The sequence below is a fragment of the Indicator indicator genome, chromosome 20 (assembly GCF_027791375.1).
Source record: "Indicator indicator isolate 239-I01 chromosome 20, UM_Iind_1.1, whole genome shotgun sequence".
Classification (NCBI taxonomy): Eukaryota; Metazoa; Chordata; class Aves; order Piciformes; family Indicatoridae; genus Indicator; species Indicator indicator.
In genome coordinates this window covers 11,787,555-11,802,698 of record NC_072029.1, presented here as the reverse complement: position 1 = coordinate 11,802,698, position 15,144 = coordinate 11,787,555, and the positions used below count along the sequence as shown (strand labels likewise).

At 56.5% G+C, this 15,144-nt stretch overlaps 1 protein-coding gene across 1 annotated transcript; it reads left to right on the top strand.

Moving 5' to 3' along the window:
- Nucleotides 1–4,295: 4,295 nt before the first annotated feature.
- Nucleotides 4,296–12,989, top strand: LOC128973631 (oocyte zinc finger protein XlCOF6-like). The gene is given in 8 exon segments (XM_054389974.1): nucleotides 4,296–4,316; nucleotides 5,426–5,552; nucleotides 5,811–5,909; nucleotides 6,335–7,135; nucleotides 11,827–12,133; nucleotides 12,135–12,545; nucleotides 12,619–12,805; nucleotides 12,807–12,989. Coding segments are annotated over 8 exon segments (2,136 nt in total).
- Nucleotides 12,990–15,144: the final 2,155 nt, after the last annotated feature.

The window sequence follows — 15,144 nt, the reverse complement described above, 5'->3', positions numbered from 1 at the left end:
TCTCCATACCTCTGCTGGGCTGAGGACTCCAGAGCTGCCCTCATCTTTGCTTTGGGTGCTCCATCTGCCATGCCCACACAAGTAACACTCTACCATTAAGGTGCTTTCAGGAGATTCACTTTCACTTTCAGGAAAACCAAGAACAAAATGCCTGCTTGCTTCAGTAACACCAAACAAGGCCTCAAGTCTCACTCTGGGAACATAGCTGTGTGGAGATGACACCTTGTCCAGCTGCAGATGACAAGCCACACACTAGTCTTTGTCAGTGACAAGATTTTTCACTTGTTTAAAAGAAAACAAGGTGTGAGGCAGGTAAGAACTGCCTGAAGGAACTCTGAGGGCTGTGATCAGCAGGGCAGAGCCTGGTTGGTGGACTGAAGCTCATGGTGATCCACAAGGTTTAGGACTGGGTCCAGTGTTGTTCAACACCTTCAATAATGACCTGGATGAAGGGATGTACAGAACTGGGAGGAGTGGCTGGCACTCCCTCAGGCTGTGCTGCCATCCAGCCAAACCTGACCAGGCTGGAGAGCTGGGCAGAGGAACCTCATGAATTTCCACCAGGACAAGTGTAAGGTACTGACCCTGGGGAGGGTCAAGCCCTGCACCAGTACAGCTGAGAGGTGACCTGCTGGGAAGCAGCTCTGCAGAGAAGGACCTGGGAGTGCTGGGGTACAACAGGGTCCATGAGCCAGCAGTGTGTCCTGGTGACCAAGAAGGCAAACGTTCTCCTGGGATGCATGCAGAAGAGTGTGGGCAGCAGGTCAGTGGAGGTTCTCAATCTAAAGCTCCCCTGGCACAACTTGAAGCCAGGCAGAAAGGCAGTCCCAAAAGGAAATACAAGGTAAAAGTGCAGAAAACAGCCTTTTCTGCTCAAGAGCAGGAGAAAAATAATGAACTGGAAGCCCTAGATGGATGAGATTAGAAGATGAACAGCAAAGAGCCAAGCTGACAAGCAAGACTCTGCCAAAGATGTGGTGCTGAGGGATGTGGTTTAGCACCAGACTTGGCAGAGTTGGAGAAAGGTTGGACTGGATGGTTCTCAAAGGGCTTTTCCAACCAAAGCGATTCTGCCACTCTGTAAAGATGTTATTTGAGTTGTGCCTGTAGATCCCCAGTTGAGGTGGGGACCTTTGCTGTGGAACCAGTAATAGCCTCAAGGCTAAAAGAATCAGGCTGCACAGGAGATGGAAGAGAACAAAAGCACAGAGGGGAAAAACCCAGCTGAGGTCTATGAAGAGAACCCCACTGAGGAGGATCCTTTTTAAATGACATGGAGGAATTCATAGAATCATGGGTGGAAGGGACCTTTCAAGGGCATCTAGTCCAACCCCTTGCAGTGAGCAGAAGCATTTGCAACTAGAGTACTTCAAGCTTGAGTACCCAGCAGGACCAATGTCCAAGCAGAAAGAGCACCCAGGGTACTGCAAAGCCAAACCGTTTGACTTTCAGCTCTTTGGGCCAAAGAAAGGGCAAATCCATGCAAGAAGTCCTGATCCAAATCCAGCAAGATTCCCACTGCTGAGCTCAGACAAGCCAGAAGTGGGGACAATTAAGTGCTAGAAGTAGGACTGGGTGGTGGATGCTCTTGGGCACCCCTCACTCGTAGGGCTGAGCACAGCCCCGAGTGACAGTTCCAGTGACCACGGGTGAAAAACGGGGCCAAAAGTGACCACAGATTACGTTAGGAGAAGGTGGAGGAGACACAAAACAGCAAAGGGCTGCTAGCCGCGCCGGAGAACAGCTTGGTAATAGAAGTAACCATTTTCCCCGGGCACTGAACGATAAACCAGGGCTGAACACAGCTTCCCAGGCCCATCCCAAGCGGGATGTTCCCTTCCCGAAGCGGAGCTCGGCATTCCGGGCTCCAACCAGGGCTGTCCCCGCCGGCCGCTGTCCGGCCGGCTGTGCTGCCTGGCTCACAGCGGCGGTGCGGAGCAGCAGCGGGCAGCAGCATCACTGGCCCCACCCCGCACACGGCCGGTGCCCCTGCACCGGAGCATCCCCTACCGCCCAGCCGCACAGGCCCAGGCCCGTCACGGCCCCTTCCCCGGAGGCGGCTCGACGAGAACCGTACCTGGCCTCGGCCGCCGCCTCCTCCCGCTCCAGCCTCCTCCCGCTCCAGCCCGCGGCTCCTCGCTGCTCAGCCCTGCCGCCCCTCCACCTCATCCCATCGCCTCAGCCCCGCCGCTCCCCCTGACGCCGCCCGGCTCGAAGCCATCCTCCCGCTCCTGCCGCCCGCCGCCCACAGGCCGCAGCCCTTACGGAGCCTCGCCCGCGGCTTCCGAGCTGCGGTCCCGCCACGTCCCGCGCGACCGCAACCACCACCAAGTCGCAGGGGCACCGGTCCCGCTGCGAGACACCGACCTCCTCACAACCAACTCCCCGGCGCCGGGTCGCCGCCGCTCGGACTACAACTCCCAGCAGCCCTGCGAAGCGCTTCCGGGGCACAGCCCACAGCCGCCGCATGGCTTCCTGTCCCCCCCCGGAAGTGAAGCTTCCGCACGCCTGGGCCTCCAGTGGCGGGACGGAGCGCAGGGGCGGGGCTTGACCGAAGTGCGACGACTGGCGCCGAAGACTAGAGCTGATCCGGCGCCTCCGCGCTCACCGCCGGCCCTAACGCCGCAGGCTCCAGCCGTTTAGTGCTTCCTCCACCCCCGAAGCGCGGTGCCCGCCTCTTAAGGAAGCGATTGCGGCCTACCTCCGGGATAAAGCCTGCTCGGCTTCCCAGGGAGACACGGCTTGAAAACTTCTCCAGAGATGGGGACTTCACCAGTGCCCTGGGTAGCTGGGGCCACGGCTAGACAGCTCTGAAAGGCCAGAAGTTGTTCTTCATGTCCAACCTCAACCTCCCCTGGGGCAACATAAGGCCATTCTCTGTTGTCCTGTCACTTGTTCCTTGAGAGTAGGGACCAACTCCCACCTGGCTCCAATCTCCTTGCAGGGAGTTGCAGAGAGCCAGGTCTCCCCTCAGCCTCCTGCTCTCCAGGCTCAACACCCCCAGGTCCTTCAGCAGCTCCTCACCAGCCCTGTTCTCCAGACCCTTCATCAGCTTCGTTGCCCTTCTCTAGGCCTGCTCCAACTCCTCCATCCCCTCTTTTGGAGAAGTGCCCAAAACTGGATTCAAGGTGTGGCTTCACCAGTTCTCAGTCCAGGCAGGCAATTCCTGCCCCACTTCTACTGGCTACACGATTGCTGATCCAAACCAGGGTGGTGGTAGCCTTCCTGACCACACGTTGGATCATCTTCATCCACTATCAACAACCCCCCAGATATCCCTTTGTCACTGGGAAATTTCTAGGCACTCTGCTCCCAGCCTAGAGACTTGTACCCTAATGGCAGGAATCGACCCTTGGCTGTGTTGAACTTCATCCTGCTGGCCTCACTCCAGCCTTGCCAGAGCCCTCTGGAAAGCTTCCAGCAGATGCCCTCTGCACCCACCGCGGTGCCATCGGCACGCTGCCGGAGGGGATCCCCTGTGAATAGCCAAAGGACACCATTCTCACACCGCTCGGCTGCTCCCAGCGCCGGAATGCGCTCACAGAACCAGCGCCGAGCGTGGCCCCGAAGCCAAACAGGCCGCCCCAGCATAACGCCGCCCGAACCGCCAATGGCGGCGGCGCCACCCCACGGAAGCGGCCGCTCAAAACAGCCTGGCCGTGACGTGCTGCCGCCCGCACTCCCGGGAGAGGTGGGGCCAGGCCCGGAACTGGCTGTGGGCGGAAGCGGGATGTGGGCTGGAGGCGTGAGTTCCAGTGCCGACCGCCGAACGGCCGCCGTTAGCGCACGGCGTACCGGTGGGGCTGGGAGAGGAGCGCCTGAGGAGACTGATGACGCCCAGAGAGGAACAGGGACAGCGCGGCAGGGAGCGAGAGTCACTGGAAGGCAGCGAGAGCCACTCGCTGGGCAGCGGAGATCCCCAAAAGGAAGCAAAGACCCCCTGGCCGAGAGCGAGGAGCCCCGGCGATGAGAAGGGACCCTTCACCGGGGCTTCCTTGTCTGCCACGGCAGGGCAGACGCAGGTAGGAGCCGGGTGCTGGCAGAAGGTGGCCCGGGCTGGCCCAGCCCTCCTCGCTAGCGGGCCCTAGGCGGACCCCTCACTCTCCTCACGCCTGTCTGGGTTCTGCTGCGTCTTCTTACTTTCCGCTGTCATGGCTCGCTCTGAATTCCTCGACCCCCCCCCCATGACGCTCGTCGCCCCGATGTGTCTGTCCCCAGCCCCCACATGACATTGCCCTTGCCAGTCCCCCTTAACTGTTGTCCCCATCCAACCCTCTGTACCACTCCCCCTCGTGATGGTCCCCAAGACCAATGAGGTGTTAGAGAACAGGCATTTCTTTATTATCCCTACGCTAGACACCTAGGGGATCATTCTACCTAAGTGTACCCAAGCCGGTAAAATTCAGAGAATATATGGTTACATCTCATACATCATCATCATTTTTCTAGACAGTGATTAGCATATTAGTTCTGGGAATTCATTACATATGTAAATCTCCTACGCACGTGCTTTTTGTGTTCTGCAGGGGTCCTCTGGTGGTCACTAGGGGTCTTCCATCTCCCCCTACCATTATGGCCTTTAGCTGAACTTCCTCATTGTGCATACTTTCTAGGTTGCCCAATATGGTTGGTGAAACAAGTTGGCCACAGAGTCAGCCTAAGCCAGTTTGTTCTTCTTTCTCAAGCCCACAGTTACAATTTCTTATTCTTTACACAGTTAATGATTATTAGTTTAGACATAAAGACTGCATGCTCCTAAATGTTTCTAAGTTAGTACAAATGGATACGTTCTATGAGAATTGTATATTCCACGATGTTTAGGTTAGTAAGGTATCACTGACGTGGGCCCCCTCCATGATATTTTCCCCTGCTGTTTGTTTTCTCCATGATATTTACTCTCCTTGTGACATTGTTCCCCTCCCATCCCCTTGTGCTGTTGCTCCCCATCCAACCCTCTGCACTGCTACCCCATAACATTGTCTCTCTCCAGTATCCCCATTTCCTCCCTCAGTCATCACTGCTCCTCTCACCCCATGACATTGTGTTGTCCCTGTAGCTGTCCCTGTCCACCTCATCTTTATGTCAATCCTGTGGCAAAGCAGATTCCAAGATCTTTCCTCCCTGCTTGATGCCAGCACCATTAGAGCCTCAGTGGGATGGAACCATGCAGGATCACCAGGAGCTGCGCCAGGAATAGCTCGCAGCTGCAGGCAGTGTCTCTCTGTGATGTTGCTCTCTGAAGGTCCAGAATTTCCTCCCCGAAGCTGCTCAGTCCCAGCACTGCCCTTGATCTCTAAATCTCACCCTGTGGGAGCTCTTTCCAGGGCTGGATATCGCCCCTGGAGCATAAATCTTACACAAGCCCCTTTTGCCTCATGGCTGAGGCTCCCCCCATGTGACAGAGGCTGCAATCCTTGTGTGGCAGGTACCAGTGACCTTCGAGGACGTCGCTGTCTACCTGAGCCGTGCCGAGTGGGAGGCCATCACAGAGGAGCAGCAGGAGCTCTACCGCAGCGTCATGCTGGACATCTACGAGCTCCTGACATCCCTGGGTAAAGGCAGTGTCAGCTCCTGGGCTGCAGTGTCAGCTGGAGGTGTGGCTGGGGCTGAGGGTGGCATTCTACCATGTTTGGCTCCATCAGCACCTCGCAGCGCTGAGGGGCCTGTTAGGGGGGTTTGAAGTATGGCTGTGGGGTTGGGAGAGGAGCTTCCTGGCCCCAGGGGAGGTTTAGTGCTGATTCATCTGCAGCCACTGTCACCAACCCTCCTCGCTTTCCACCAATGCACAGACTGTGCCTTTCCCTCCACAGGCATCCAGGCAGAGCCCATGGTGAGAACCAAGGACGAGGTGTTTGGTGGGCACCACTGGAGCTTCCAGCACAAGGACGTGTCCCAAGAGCCCACTGCCTGTGAGTAGGGCTGAGGGAACCAGCTGCTTTGCAGGCTGCTGGTGCAGGAGGGGCGGGTGCTGGCTGCCAACTTAGGTGCCCGCTCTGGCTCTGCCAGTGCCCACCATAGTGCATCCGATTTGGTGGTCTGGGTGACCCAGGAGGTCACAGCCATAGTGTTGGAGCAGGTGAACACTGGAGGGACAGAAGGAGGGGAGTGTTCAACCTCACTGTGCTTGGAGTGAGGGAAGGCTCCTTGCCAGACAGGTAACAATTTGGAGCGGGTCACCAAACTCAGAGCTGCCCTATCTCTGTGGCCAGCTTTTGATGGCCAACTCTTCTTCTGGGAGGGAGCAGATCTGCAGGTAGGAGTGGACACAGTTGTGGGGGATCTCTAGGTAGGCTGCAGAGCTATGGCTATGTGCACAGCTCCCTTTTCTTGGCAGATGACAAGCAGAGGCCCAAGGAGGAGGTGAGAGCAGCAGTGGCAGAGCAAATGGAGAGCCAGGGAGCTTTGTCCTCAGGGGATTCCCTCAGCCCCCAGCCCCACAATCCTCAGCACCAGGATCTCTGCCTGGAGAAGGTGCTGGCTCCGGTGTCAAGTGGTTGGCAGATCCCTCCCTCTGGCTGCAGGACAGGCACCGCCCAAAAACGTGTGGCCAAACGTCCCTTTGCTTGCAGTGAGTGTGGGAAGAGCTTCACCAGGAAGGACGACTTGATCCAGCACCAGCACATGCACACTGGGATGAAGCCTTATGTCTGCCCTGGGTGTGGCAAGAGCTTCAGGTACAAAGTCAGCCTGGTCAATCACCAGCGCATCCACACGGGCGAGCAGCCCTTTGTCTGCCCAGAATGTGGCAAGGGTTTCACCTACAAAGGCAGCCTGGTCATCCACCAGCGCATCCACACTGGCGAGAAGCCCTTTGAATGCCCCAAGTGTGGCAAGAGCTTCAACCAAAAAAGCACCCTGGTCATGCACCAGCGCATCCACAACAGTGTGAAGCCCTTTCTCTGTGCTGAGTGTGGCAAGAGCTTCACCCAGAAAGGCCACTTCATCTCCCACCAGCGTATCCACACCGGTGAGAAACCCTATCTCTGCACAGAGTGCGGCAAGAGCTTCACCTACAAAAGCAACCTGGATATCCACCAGGTCATCCACAGCAGGGAGAAGCCCTTTACCTGCCACGAGTGTGGCAAGAGCTTCACCCGCAAATGTCGCTTTGTCACCCACCAGCACACCCATGCCAGTGAGTGATGCTCTGCCTGCCCCCAATGTGGCAGGAGCTTCAATGTGAACCCAGACCCTGCCTACACAGGGAGGTGGCTCTACCCCTGCCCTGAGCAACACCAGAAGGAGCTGATGGTGCACTGTGGTGTGCACACCAAGGAGAGGATTCTCTCCTGCTGCTGTGGCAGAGCTCTTCCCCCAGTGCTCCCTGTGCACTGTGTTGGGAGCACAGAACAACATTGCTAAGAAACACAGGGGGAGCAGAGCAGGCACAGGCTGCTGGAGGTGTGGTGGTCTGTGCTCCACAGCAGCAAGGAGGAATGTGGAGCGAGGTGGTGGCCACAAGCCAGTAGGCACCCAGACTTGAGACGCCTGCTTGGCTTTGCTTCTGCAGGGGACAGAAATCAGAGCTCACCCCCTGTCAGCTCATAAAGCTGCACTTTCTAGTCTGCTGCCCAGACACTTGGAGACACAGGATTTCATAGCATGGCTTGGGATGGAAGGGACCTTAATGATCATCTGGTTTAACCCCTCTGCCATGGGCAAGGACACCTCCCACTAGTCTACATTGCTGAAAGCCTCTTCGAGCCTGGTCTTAAACACCTCCAGGGATGAGGTGTCCAGAGTTTCTCTGTGCAACTTATTCCAGTGTCTTGCCACCCTCATAATAAAGAACTTGCTACTGTCTAGCCTAAACCTCTCCTGCTCTAGTTTCAAACCCTTGCCCCTTGTCCTGTCACCACACACCCTTATCAAAAGTCCCTCCCCAGCTCTCCTGTAGTGCCCTTCAGGTGCTGGAAGGCTGCACCAAGGTTTCCCTGGTATCTTCTCCAGGTTGAAAAGGCCCTGCTCCCTCAGCCTGTCCTTGTAGGAAAGGTCTCCAGCCCTTCGATGATCTTTGTGGCCTCCTCTAGACCCCTTCCAACAGACTCATGTACTTGTGTTAGGGGCTCCAGAGCAGGACTCTATCCCTTCCCTCCAGACAGCTGCACAACACAGCTTGGTGTTGTCAGGAAACTTGCTGAGGGTGCCTGGATCTCAGTGTCTGTATGACCCACAAAGATACTAAACAGCACTGGTTCAACTATTGACCCCTGAGGGACACTACTTGACACAGGTCTGCATTCCAACGTTGATCACAACTCATCATACCAGCCACCCAGCCAACCCTTATGCAGCCAGTGCTCCATCTGTCAAATCCATGTCTTTGCAATTTAGGGACTGGGATATAGCATGGGACATGGTCAATCACTTTGCAGAAGTCCAGAGCAATGACATCACTTTCTTTTCCCTTATCCACCAATGTTATGGCCCTGTCACAAAAGGCCACCAAATTTCTCAGTATTTGCCCTCGGTGAAGCCTTCTTGGTTACCACCAACCACCTATTATCCATCTGCCCAGAGTCTCCAGGAGGATCTGCTCTGTGATCTTGCCAGGCACTGAGGTCAGATTGACTGGTCTGTAGTTCCCCAGGTTCTCCTTATCTCCCTTTTTGGGGAAATGGGGGTTATGCTTCCTCTTTTTCCAGTCAGTCACTTCCTGCAGCATAGGCTCTGCACGGCAACGTCTGCCTTCAGCAGCTCTGCCTGGGTGGAGGCAGCGCTCAGCACCAGCGTGCATGGCACATGGCCAGAGGCAGAGCTGCAGCCTTTACTCTCCGACGAGCACTCCCAATTCTGCGCCGGGGGGTCGGATAGGATGAGCACTCTGCACTGTACAAACGCGGGGACGATCGCTTCGTGTCACACAGCGGCTCAGACCTGCTCCACAGCAGCGCTACTGCGCGCCAGCTGTACCCCCGGGCAAGGAGAGCTGCCGGCTCCGCACCGCTCCGGCCTGGACAGAGTCCTCTGGAGGGCCTCCGACCCCTCCAGCAGATGCACTCTGCACCCGCCGCAGTGCCATCTGTGCCAACAGACACCATCCTCACCCCGCTCGGCTGCGCCCCAGGAGCAGTGCGGAAGGCAGTCCCGCAGCAACGCAGCGGACGAGCCAATGGCGGCGCCGCCGCGGCTCACGTGAGCGGCCGCTCCAACCGGCGGGTCACGTGCTCACGGCCGCGCTGCTGGGGGAGGTGGGGCCAGGGCCGAAAGTGGCTCTCGGCCTCGCGACAAAGGCAGCGGTCGCGGTAGGGGGAGGTGCAGTGAATGCTTCGCAAGGTTGCCCTGACGTGCGGGGGTGTGGGGAGAGGTGCGGCCGGAGCGGGTCGGCTACTCTCAGAGCAGAAGGGACAGCGGGGATCCTGGGCGGCAGCGGGAGCCTCCTGGTGGGAAGCGAAGGTCCCTGGCAGGAAGCAAGAACCCTCCTCGAGGAGTGAGGAGCCGCGGCGAGAAGCAGGGATCCCCCGGCCGGGGCCTTCACGGCCACCATGGGCAGGGCAGACGCAGGTAGGAGCCGGGCCGTGGCGGAGTGTGGCCCGACTCCGGCCTCCCTGCAAACGAGCTCCTCGATGTCTAGCTCTAGCCGTATCCCTCCCCCGTGCACGTTTCGCTGGGGAGGGTCCTGCTGCATCCTCTCATTAGCCGCCAGCATGGCTCACTCTGAATTCCTTGCGTCCCCCTCATGATGCTCCCCACCCGGATATTTCTGTCCCAAGCTCCTCCACGACACAGTCCTCGCCTTGGTCCTTGCCCCTGTCCCATTGCCCCCTGCCAGCCCTCTGCATTGCTCTTCCCTGTGACGTTGCCCCTCTGTGATTTTTATGCCCCATGACATTTCCCCCCTCCCTGGTAACAGTGTTCCCATCACCTTATGCTATTGCTTCCTCCAAGTCTCTCAGAAGCTTCCCTCCCTCCTTAGCATTCACCCTGACCCCTATCCTTGTACCCCCTCAGCTATCCAGCTCACTGTTCTCTTTATCACAATGTTAAGGACTGGGAGGGACCTTGAAAGATCTAGTCCACCCCCACTGCCAGAGCAGGATCACCTGTACCAGATCATGTAGGAACGCATCCAGGCATTATGTCCCACTTCTCTTTATGGCCTGGCTGAGCAGAGCCCAAACCCCTTCATTACAGCTTCATGCCAGCACCATTACAGTAGGATGGAACCATGCAGGGTCAGCAGGAGCTGCCCCAAGAATAGCGCCACCACTGCAGGCAGCATCTCTGTGATGTTGCTCTCTGAAGGTCCAGAATTTCCTCCCCGAAGCTGCTCAGTCCCAGCACTGCCCTTGATCTCTAAATCTCACCCTGTGGGAGCTCTTTCCAGGGCTGGGTATCGCCCCTGGAGCATAAATCTTACACAAGCCCCTTTTGCCTCATGGCTGAGGCTCCCCCCATGTGACAGAGGCTGCAATCCTTGTGTGGCAGGTACCAGTGACCTTCGAGGACGTCGCTGTCTACCTGAGCCGTGCCGAGTGGGAGGCCATCACAGAGGAGCAGCAGGAGCTCTACCGCAGCGTCGTGCTGGACATCTACGAGCTCCTGACATCCCTGGGTAAAGGCAGTGTCAGCTCCTGGGCTGCAGTGTCAGCTGGAGGTGTGGCTGGGGCTGAGGGTGGCATTCTACCATGTTTGGCTCCATCAGCACCTCGCAGCGCTGAGGGGCCTGTTAGGGGGGTTTGAAGTATGGCTGTGGGGTTGGGACAGGAGCTTCCTGGCCCCGGGGGAGGTTTAGTGCTGGGAAAATGCAGGAGCTGTAGTCACAGGCAGAGAATCATTCAGGTTGGAAGAGACCTCTGGGATCATGGAGTCCAAGTGTTAACCCAATACTGCCAGGTCACAATTAAACCATGGCCCTCAGCACCACATCTGCACCACTGCCCTGGACAGCCTGTTCCTCGGCACACTCTGGCTCATCTACAGCCTCAGCACCACATCTCCACAACTGGTCTGGGTGTCCTGAACCTGGGCACATACTGATTCATCTGCAGCCACTGTCACCAACCCTCCCCACTTTCCACCAATGCACAGACTGTGCCTTTCCCTCTACAGGCATCTAAGCAGAGGCCATGGTGAGAATCAAGGATGAGGTGTTTGGTGGGCACCACTGGAGCTTCCAGCACAAGGATGTGTCCCAAGAGCCCACTGCCTGTGAGTAGGGCTGAGGGGACCAGCTGCTTTGCAGGCTGCTGGTGCAGGAGGGGTGGGCACTGGGTAATGACATCTGTGGCTGCTCTGGCCCTGCCAATGCTCACCACTGCGCTCTCTGCATGCAGGTGATGCCAATTCTGAGGTCCTTGTGAGGACAGAACCAGAAAAGGGCTCCTACATTGGGTGTCCCCAAGGCCTGGCTGACCTGGGAGGTCCCGGCCATAGTTTTGGGGCAGGTGAGCACTGGAGGGACAGAGGGAGAGGAGTGTTCAGCTTGCTGGGCTCCAAGCGAGGGAAGGCTCCTTGACAGACAGGCAGTGAGTTGGAGCAGGTCACCCCACAAGAGCTACCTATTGTCTGTGGCCATCTTTTGATGGTCAATCTTTCTTCTGGGGAGGGATGGACACAGCTGCGGGGGTCTCCAGGCAGGCTTGAGCTGTGACAGCTAAGGGTACAGTTCCTTTCTCTTGGCAGATGACAAGCAGAGGCCTAAGGAGGAGGGGAGAGCAGTGGTGGCAGAGCAGATGGAAAGCCAAAGGCCTTTGTCCTCAAGAGATTCCCTCAGCCTACAGCCCCACATGCCTGAGCCTCAGGATCTCTGTCTGGAGAAGGTGTCCAGTGGCAGGCAGATCCCTTCCTCAGCCTGCAGGATGAGCACCACCTGCAACCATGTAGCCAAACTTCCCTTGGCCTGCAGTAAGTGTGGGAAGAGCTTCAGCAAGGAGGGTGACCTGACTGGGCACCAGCACCTCCACACTGGGCTGAAGCCTTTTGCCTGCACTGAGTGCAGCAAGAGATTCAAGCACAAAGTCAGCCTGGTCTACCACCAGCACATCCACACTGGCAAGAAGCCTTTTGGCTGCACTGAGTGTGGCAAGAGGTTCAACCACAAAGTCAGCCTGGTCACCCACCAGCGCATCCACACAGGCAAGGATCCCTTTTTATGCACCGAGTGTGGCAAGAAGTTCAACCACAAACTTACCGGTCTCCCACCAGTGCATCCACACCAGCGAGAAACCCTTCCCCTGCCCAGAGTGCAGCAAGAGCTTCAGCCGCAGTGCCACGCTGGCCATTCACCAGCGCACCCACACTGGTGAGAAGCCCTTTGCCTGCAGTGAGTGTGGCAAGAGCTTCAGCCGCAACGCCACCCTGGTTATTCACCAATGTACCCACACGGGTGAAAAGCCCTTTGCCTGCAGGGAGTGTGACAAGTGATTCAGCCGCAACAACCAGCTGGTCTACCACCAGTGCCGCCACACCGGCGAGAAGCCCTTCAGCTGCACCGAGTGTGGCAAGAGCTTCATCCGCAGCCATGCCCTGGTCAAGCACCGGCGCATCGACACTGGCGAGAAGTCCTTTGCATGCGGCGATTGCGGGAAGAGCTTCTGCCAGAAGTACAACCTGATGGAGCACCAGAAGATCCCACGCCAGGGGGAAGCTCTTTGCCTCTGTTGAATGTGGCAAGAGCTTCAGCCACTTGACACAGCACCAGAAAAGCTACACCAGGGAGAAGCGCTTCACCTGCAGCGAGTGTGGCAAGAAATTCAGCTCCAAAGGCAACGTTAACAAACACCATCTCACCCACACTGGCGAGAAGCCCTTCACCTGCAGCCAGTGCGGCAAGAGCTTCAGCTGCAATGCCACCCCTGATCGTTCACCAGCGCACCCACAGCGGAGAGAAGCCCTTTGCCTGCAGTGGGTGCAGCAAGAGATTCATCTGCAAACGCAGCCTGGTCTCCTACCAGCGTGTCCACATCAGCAAGAAGCCTTTCACCTGCCCAGACTGTGGCAAGAGTTTCACCCAAAAAAGTCACTTTGTCACCCACACCAGTGAGTGATGCTCTGCCTGCACAGAGTGGAGCAAGAGCTTCAGTCCAAACCCAGCCCCTTACCCACGCAGGAGAGACCCTCTCCCCTTGTCCTGGGCAGCACTGTAAGGTGATGGCTCCAACATCAGTTGGTTGGCAGATCCTTCCCTCAGCCTGCAGAATGGACACCACCCTGAAATGTGTGGCCAAATGTCCCTTTGCCTGCAGTGAGTGTGGGAAGAGCTTCACCAGGAAGGTCACGGCAATGTGTTGTAGTGGGACCACCTGTCCAGGGTTCAGCTGGGAGGGAAATCCCAACCAAAACCATAGCTGAAGCAACCAATGGGTTCTCAGCACCATGCTGATGTTGTGCCTGCTGTGTAAAGGAAGGGCTAATGGGGACAGAGGATGGTGGGGCTTAGAGTTCAGACTGTGACCTGAGATGGTTCCCATTCCTGGGGTTCGCTGTTTTTAATTCCCCTTATGGGTTGCCCTTTCTCTGTCTCTGTCTTGCTTTTGCTGCACTTCCTGTGAAATCCAGGGTTTTTTATTATCCCATTAAACTCCCCTTTTCTCAACCCACGGGGCTCTGGGTTTTTCTTTTGCTCCCAGTCCTCCTCTCCGTCCCACCCAGGAGGGATGTGGAAGAGAGTTTGGTGACAGCAACTGGGTTGAAGCTCAGCTGCGAGCTCAGTTTCCTCTTTGGACCCAAAGGGGTTGAGATGAGAAAATAAAATTAAAGCTTGTTAATTGTGTAGGTTCTTTTCCCTCAGTGTGTTCACCACATGAATACATTTGCTTTCATGGAATCACAGAGTGGTGGGGGGTTGAAGGGATCTCTGGAAGTCATCTAGTCCTACTCTCCTGCCAAAGCAGGATCACCTAGGGCAGGTCACAGGAATGCATCCAGATGGGTCTTCAAAGTCTTCAAAGAAGGAGACTCCACAGCCTCTCTGGGCAGCCTGTTTCAGGGCTCCAGCACCCTCACAGTAAACAAATTTTTCCTCTGTTGAGATGGAACCTCCTGGGTTCCAGTTTGTATCCATTGTCCCATGTCCTATCACAGGACACCACTGACAAGAGACCTCTTGCTCCCCACCCTTCAGATATTGGTAAACATTGATAAGATCTCTTCTCAGTCTTCTCCAGACTAAGCAGCCCCAGGTCTCTCACCTTTGCTGTCATTTCAGCATCCTCATAGCCTCCACTGGACTCTCTCCCTGTTCCTCTTGAACTGGGGAGCCCAGATCTGGACCTAGTACTCCAGATGTGGTCTCAGCAGGCCAGAGCAGCTTTCCTGGCAGTGTTACATGAACCATTATGTGCTCTGTGTGCTCCCTGAGGTGGTGTTTGTCACCTTGGGGAAATGGATGAGAGCTGTTGTGTTGCTGTACTGGGTACTATCAAATTGTGATACCAAACTGGGAGGAGCAGCTGCCACGCCATCAGGCTGTGCTGCCACATCAAGTCTGACCTTGAATGTCTCCAGGGATGGGGCCTTAACCACATCTCTGGGCAACTTGTTCCAGTATTTTACCACCCTCATTATAGAGAACTTCCTCCTGATATCCAGCCTAAATGTCCCCTGCTCCAGTTTCAAACCATTGCCCCTTGTCCTATCACTACAAGCCCTTGTAAAAAGTCCCTCTCCAGCTCTCCTGTAGCCCTGTTCATGTCCTGGAAGGCTGTTCTGAGGTCTCCCTGGAGCCTTCTCCAGGCTGAACAGCTCCAGCTCTCTCAGCCTGTTCCCATAGAGGAGGTTCTCCAGCCACCTGATCATCATGGACCCTTTCCACCAGGTCCACGTCCTTCTTGGGTTGTGGATCCCAGAACTGGGTACAGTACTGCAGGTGGGGGTGTCAGCAGAGCAGAACAAAGTGGCAGAACTACCTCCTTGGTCCTGCTGGTCACACTTCTCTATGTTCTTCTTTGAGACAGTTCCTGTTTCTGGGGGCTTTTTTTTTTTTTCCCCTGGCTTCTGGTTTGGGGGGGTTGGGGCTTGTCTGCTTTGCTGGTTGCAGGCTTTGAGGGAGGAGGTGGTTTTCTGGCTGGCTTCTGCTGCTCTTGCTGTTCTCTCTGTGGCACATACTGTGTGAGGGGCAGGACATTGGATGGTTCTATCAAACTCTCCTGATCTCAACCCACAGGGTTTCATGTGACTTTCTCAGACACCTAATCATGGGGG